This window comes from Salmo salar, chromosome ssa13 (genome assembly GCF_905237065.1).
Source record: "Salmo salar chromosome ssa13, Ssal_v3.1, whole genome shotgun sequence".
NCBI lineage: Eukaryota > Metazoa > Chordata > Actinopteri > Salmoniformes > Salmonidae > Salmo > Salmo salar.
The window spans coordinates 66,937,994-66,945,312 of record NC_059454.1 but is presented as its reverse complement, the minus strand read 5'-3'; the positions used below and the strand labels follow the sequence as shown (position 1 = coordinate 66,945,312).

The 7,319-nt window shown below is 43.2% G+C and overlaps 1 protein-coding gene across 4 annotated transcripts in view; it reads right to left on the bottom strand.

Annotated features, from left to right (window-relative positions):
* Positions 1-1,285: 1,285 nt before the first annotated feature.
* Positions 1,286-7,319, bottom strand: part of LOC106567625 (MAP/microtubule affinity-regulating kinase 4) — a 43,462-nt gene continuing 37,428 nt past the window's right edge. Inside the window, exons 16-17 of one of the 4 annotated variants that reach the window (XM_014137128.2) lie at positions 3,578-3,640; positions 1,286-2,950 (exon numbers count right to left, since the gene is read on the bottom strand). In XM_014137128.2, coding sequence (XP_013992603.1) covers positions 2,599-2,950; positions 3,578-3,640 — 415 coding nt within the window. In that variant the 3' untranslated portion in view covers positions 1,286-2,598. The remainder of the gene's footprint in view (positions 2,951-3,577; positions 3,641-7,319) is intronic. The other 3 variants (XM_014137129.2, XM_014137130.2, XM_014137131.2) reach the window with 3 other exon arrangements.

Genomic DNA, 7,319 nt, shown 5'->3' with positions numbered 1-7,319 from the left:
AAATTGGATTTCCATTGATTATTTTTGTGTTATTTTGTTGTCAGCACATTCAACTATGTAAAGAAAAAAGTATTTAATAAGATTACTTCATTCATATCTAGGATGTTATTTTAGTGTTCCCTTTATTTTTTTGAGCAGTGTACTTATTTCCCTCATTAAAATGCAAATCAATTTATAACATTTATGACATGCGTTTTTCTGGATTTTCTGTTGTTGTTATTCTGTCTCTCACTGTTCAAATAAACCTACCATTAAAATGATAGACTGATCATTTCTTTGTCAGTGGGCAAACGTACAAAATCAGCAGGGGATCAAATACTTTTTTCCCCTCACTGTATACAAATAAATGTTATTTGATTTATACCAAAGCTGCTCCTGCGCTGTCTTGGCTGTGTGCTTAGGGCCGTTGTCCTGTTGGAAAGTGAACTTTTGCCCCAGTCTGAGGTCCTGAGTGCTCTGGAGCAGGTTTTCATCAAGGATCTCTCTGTACTTTGCTCCGTTCATCTTTCCCTCGATCCTGACTAGTTTCCCAGTCCCTGCCTCTGAAAAACATCCCCACAGCATGATGCTGCAATCATCATGCTTCAACATAGGGATGGTGCCAGGTTTCCTCCAGACTTGGTGCTTGGGATTCAGGCCAAATAGTTTAGGTGCCTTTTGGCAAACTCCAAGTGGGCTGTCATGTGCATTTTACTGAGGAGTGGCTTCCGTCTGGCCACACTACCATAAAGGCCTGATTGGTAGAGTGCTGCAGAGATGGTTGTCCTTCTGGAAGGTTTTCCCATCTCCACAGAGGAACACTGGAGGTCTGTCAGAGTAACCATCGGATTCTTGCTCAGTTTGGCCGGGTTGCCAGCTCTAGGAAGAGTTTTGGTGGTTCCAAACTTGTTCCATTTAAGAATGATGGAGGCCACTGTGTTCTTGGGGACCTTCCATGCTGCAGACATTTTTTGGTACCCTTCCCCAGATCTGTGCCTTGACACAATCTTGTCTCGGAGCTCTACGGACAATTCCCTCGACCTCATGGCTTGGTTTTTGCTTTGACATGCACTGTCAACTGTGGGACCTTATATAGACAGTTGTGTGCCTTTCCAAATCATGGATAATCAATTGAATTACCACAGATGGACTCCAATCAAGTTGTAGAAACATCTCAAGGATGATCAATGGAAACAGGATGCACCTGAGCTAAATGTAAAGTCTCATAGCGAAGGGTCTGAATATTTATGTAAATAAGGTATTTCTGTTTTATTTGTTTTATACAAATGTCTAAAAACCTGTTTTCGCTTAGTCATTATGGGGTATTGTGTGTAGACGGATGAGAAAAAATAAATGTTTTATACATTTTAGAATGAGGCGTAACAAACGTAACAAATTGTGAAAAAAGTCAAGGGGTTTGAATACTTTCCGAATGCACTGTATAGAGATTCAGTTGTCATATTGGCACTGATATCTAAAATGGAGCATGATTTGTACCAAAGTGTATACTGCCTGACATTACACATTAACATAATAGCTTATTATGGTGTGTGGTTTGTACAATACTAAAAAAGTGAAACCTATATCAGTCCAGTTTATTTATGTCGTATGCAGTAAGACTAACTGAGATAGATTCATGGTGTGTCCGAGATAACATCCCCACCTACTACCTTTTCAGTTGATGATGTTAGTGGAAATGGATGTGAAGGTTCCCATTGGCTGGTTCAAAGTATCTTGTCAACTTCTCTGTCATTGCCCAATAATCCAATCCCGCCTATACTGTGCACAAATAGAAAAACAGAGTAACCTTTGATGCCACTTGTCAAATCATTGAGTTAACTGTCTCCATATTTGTGCATATTGTCCACAGAAGTCCTTGGATAATCACTTCATCAGTATCAATGTTCAAATGGGAGAAGAAAGAGCAAAAACATACATAGATGTAGGATCTTAATTTGAGACAGTTTGCTACAGCAGGAAAATAATCCTGCAGCAACAGGAAATGTGAATTATTATGTGGATTATAATTAATGGAAATGTTTTATGGGTTGATACATTTTTCGTAAGGGAAAATAAAGTCTGAAATTTTGAAGTGGAAATTACAAACTTCAAAAGCCTTTTTAAACCTCGAATACACTACAAGTTTTACATTTCCTGTATTGCAGGAAAGTTATCCGCAACAGGGTGATCAAATCAAGATCCTATATCTGTACTGTGACACGCAACAAAGACGGCGAAACACGAGAAATATTTTCGAGTATGTTTTTGATGTTGTCGGTACGGAGTTTGTGATTGTTAAAAAAAGACAATGATACCAATCATAAAAGTAATAGTCATTATGGCTAGAGTTAACAGTAAAACATTTTAAGCTGGATTCCTGTCTGATCAGGTTCCAGTGGGTGAAGCTGTTCAGTAGTAGTGGCGAGAGGGACGGGGGGGTACATTTGGGTCTGGGTGGTGTGGCGATGGGGGCGGGTGGTTAGGTTGAGGCTGGTGCGGAGGGGGGGGTAGAGCTATAGCCACGTAAGAGACAGGGGCAAATGTATTTTATCTTGAGTCCAGCCCCACGTCCCTCTTTCTCTGTATTTCTCTTTCCATCCTTCTCAACCCCCATTATATTCAGAGTTCGAGGTCCTTTGAGATTTGCATGGCGATGTCCCGGAAAACGAGCGGTGCTCCCCAAAGCCGTGTATAGCGTACCCCGTTGGAAGTCTTATTGTTGGATGCCCCACCCCCTGTGGAGAGGTGGCACACCTCTGCCTTGAAGGCCACGCAACCGCCGGACGCCCCGTGGGTGCAGGAGAGCATGAAGGGGCCGGCGTGGTGGACCTGGCAGCCGCAGCCTCGTGCCGCCTCCCACAGAGCCAGCACCACCTCCGCTGTGTCCCGCCGCCCCCGGGGTACCCTCAGATTCCAGCCACATCCGATGGCCCAGGGCTCGGCCGCTTTTTGATGCCCAGGTAAATGGCGACTGGTGACCAGAAAGGGAGAATGACAAAAAAAAAGAAAGAGAAAGGACAGAGTGGTGGGAGAGTAAAAGAAAGAGGAGGAGAGAAGAGTTATTAGAGGGAAAGGGGTGGTAAGGAGAAAAGAAAGTGAGAATGGGTGGTTGAATCTAGTAAAGGCCCAATGCAGCCGTTTTTATATCAATATCAAATAATTTCTGGGTAACAATTAAGTACCTTACTGCAATATATTTCCATAAAAATTGCTTTTTAGCTAAATATTTCTCAATCAATAATTTTTCTAGGAGTGGGGAGGGGGAAACTGAACAAGAGCTGTTATTGGCAGAGAGGTTTGGAACTCTATTTGTTATAGGTCTCTTTACCAATTTACCGAATGGTGATGTCACCATTACAAGCAAAAACTCCCGACGATGCAAGCCTGTTGATTAGAAGGTCCTGTGTATATTGCATTTTCAACCAGCAACTACCAGAAAATAACACTGATCAACATTTTTGACAGCACTGGGCCTTTAAATCTAATAATTAATTTTCACTTAATGTGAGCAAGTTTACTGTCTGAAACATGACAACAAACTAACATGGTTATGTTGGGGTTATAGATGAGGTGACAAAGGGTTGCCGGATATACTGACCTTGCGACATATACTGACCTTGTGACCGCAGATCGGCAGATTCCCTCAGGTTCATTTGTGACCCTGTGTAGAGAACACACACACACACACACACACACACACACACACACACACACACACACACACACACACACACACACACACACACACACACACACACACACACACACACACACACACACACACACACACACACACACACACACACACACACACACACAGTTAAATGGGGAATCCGAGAGGTGTTTTATGGGAGATGCAGTTCCATGTCCACCAAGTACACAGAGAGAGTCACCATCTATCCACAATACTGTGAAGCCATTCAAAAAGAAAGGAAATCATACAGTGAGGACAAGCAAACGACAACAGCGACAAAAAACTCCAGGTATTCATCGGTTGTACGTTGCGTGAAATAATGTTATGTAAGTTCTATATTGAGGGCTGACTCCCGAGTGAACATTCTACTCAATGCATTGTCAACTGCCGTTGATTAACATTTCTAAAGGAGGCAAATAATTAGTAGGAAAACCTTTTGTCATTATTGTGATTAGAGGTCGACCGATTAATCGGAATGGCCGATTAATTAGGGCCGATTTCACGTTTTCATAACATTCGGTAATCAGCAGTTTTGGACACCAATTATGGTCGATTACATTGCACTCCACGAGGAGACTGCGTGACAGGCTGACTACCTGTTACGTGAGTGCAGCAAGGAGCCAAGGTAAGTTGCTAGCTAGCATTAAACTTATCTTATAAAAAACAATCAATCAATCTTAACATAATCACTAGTTAAACTAGTAATATCATCAACCATATGTAGTTATCTAGCTTGTCCTGCGTTGCATATAATCGATGTGGTGCCTGTTAATTTATCATTGAATCACAGCCTACTTCGCCAAACGGGTGATTTAACAAGCGCATTCGCGAAAAAAGCACTGCCGTTGCACCAATGTGTACCTATCCATAAACATCAACGCCTTTCTTAAAATCAATACACAAGTATATATTTTTAAACCTGCATATTTAGTTAATATTGCCAGCTAACATGAATTTCTTTTAACTAGGGAAATTGTGTCACTTCTCTTGCGTTCTGTGCAACAGAGTCAGGGTATATGCAGCAGTTTGGGCCGCCTGGCTCGTTGCAAACTGTGTGAAGACCATTTCTTCCTAACAAAGACAGCAAACTTCGCCAAATGGGGGATGATTTAACAAAAGCGCATTTGCGAAAAAAGCACAATCGTTGCACGAATGTACCTAACCATAAACATCAATGCCTTTCTTAAAATCAATACACAGAAGTATATCTTTTTTTAAACCTGCATATTTAGTTAAAAGAAATTCATGTTAGCAGGCAATATTACCTAGGGAAATTGTGTCACTTCTCTTGCATTTATTGCACGCAGTGTCAGGGTATATGCAACCGTTTGGGCCACCTGGCTCGTTGCAAACTAATTTGCCAGAATTTTACATAATTATGACATAACATTGAAGGTTGTGCAATGTAACAGCAATATTTAGACTTATGGATGCCACCCGTTAGATAAAATACAGAACGGTTCCGAATTTCACTTAAAGAATAAACGTTTTGTTTTCAAAATTATAGTTTCCGGATTTGACTATATTAATGACGTAAGGCTCGTATTTCTGTGTGTTATTATACACTGCTCAAAAAAATAAAGGGAACACTTAAACAACACATCCTAGATCTGAATGAAAGAAATAATCTTATTAAATACTTTTTTCATTCCATAGTTGAATGTGCTGACAACAAAATAACACAAAAATAATCAATGGAAATCCAATTTATCAACCCATGGAGGTCTGGATTTGGAGTCACACTCAAAATTAAAGTGGAAAACCACACTACAGGCTGATCCAACTTTGATGTAATGTCCTTAAAACAAGTCAAAATGAGGCTCAGTAGTGTGTGTGGCCTCCACGTGCATGTATGACCTCCCTACAACGCCTGGGCATGCTCCTGATGAGGTGGCGGATGGTCTCCTGAGGGATCTCCTCCCAGACCTGGACTAAAGCATCCACCAACTCCTGGACAGTCTGTGGTGCAACGTGGCGTTGGTGGATGGAGCGAGACATGATGTCCCAGATGTGCTCAATTGGATTCAGGTCTGGGGAACGGGCGGGCCAGTCCATAGCATCAATGCCTTCCTCTTGCAGGAACTGCTGACACACTCCAGCCACATGAGGTCTATCATTGACTTGCATTAGGAGGAACCCAGGGCCAACCGCACCAGAATATGGTCTCACAAGGGGTCTGAGGATCTCATCTCGGTACCTAATGGCAGTCAGGCTACCTCTGGCAAGCACATGGAGGGCTGTGCGGCCCCCCAAAGAAATGCCACCCCACACCATGACTGACCCACTGCCAAACCGGTCATGCTGGAGGATGTTGCAGGCAGCAGAACGTTCTCCATGGCGTCTCCAGACTCTGTCACATCTGTCACATGTGCTCAGTGTGAACCTGCTTTCATCTTTGAAGAGCACAGGGCGCCAGTGGCGAATTTGCCAATCTTGGTGTTCTCTGGGAAATGCCAAACGTCCTGCACGGTGTTGGGCTGTAAGCACAACCCCCACCTGTGGACATCGGGCCCTCATACCACCCTCATGGAGTCTGTTTCTGACCGTTTGAGCAGACACATGCACATTTGTGGCCTGCTGGAGGTCATTTTGCAGGGCTCTGGCAGTGCTCCTCCTGCTCCTCCTTGCACAAAGGCGGAGGTAGCGGTCCTGCTGCTGGGTTGTTGGCCTCCTCCACGTCTCCTGATGTACTGGCCTGTCTCCTGGTAGCGCCTCCATGCTCTGGACACTACGCTGACAGACAGCAAACCTTCTTGCCACAGCTCGCATTGATGTGCCATCCTGGATGAGCTGCACTACCTGAGCCACTTGTGTGGGTTGTAGACTCAGTCTCATGCTACCACTAGAGTGAAAGCACCGCCAGCATTCAAAAGTGACCAAAACATCAGCCAGGAAGCATAGGAACTGAGAAGTGGTCTGTGGTCTCCACCTGCAGAACCACTCCTTTATTGGGGGTGTCTTGCTTATTGCCTATAATTTCCACCTGTTGTCTATTCCATTTGCACAACAGCCTGTGAAATTTATTGTCAATCAGTGTTGCTTCCTAAGTGGACAGTTTGATTTCACAGAAGTGTGATTGACTTGGAGTTACCTTGTGTTGTTTAACCTGTTATGGCTAGGGGGCAGTATTTTCACGGACGGATAAAAAACGTACCCGATTTAATCTGATTAGTACTCCTGCCCAGAAACTAGAATATGCATATAATTATTAGCTTTGGATAGAAAACACTCCAAAGTTTCTAAAACTGTTTGAATGGTGTCTGTGAGTATAACAGAACTCATTTGGCAGGCCAAAACCTGAGAAGATTCTATACAGGAAGTACCCTGTCTGACCATTTCTTGGCCTTGTTGATTATATCTATCAATTACAGGGGATCTCTGCTCTTACGTGACACTTTCTACGGCTCACATGGACTCTCAGAAGGCGGCAAAATGCTGAATCGTGGCTTTGCAGGCTCTGGCTGAAACAAAGTAGCGCGTTTGGGTAGTGGCTGGTTACAGTACTGTGAGACTCAGGCTCGTGCCCGCGTCGACCGAAAGCTTTGTTTTCTTTCCTCTGTTTAGCTAAATGGAGATTCCCGGTCGGAATCTTATCGCTTTTTTACGAGAAAAATGGCATAAAAATGGATTTTAAACAGCGGTTGAC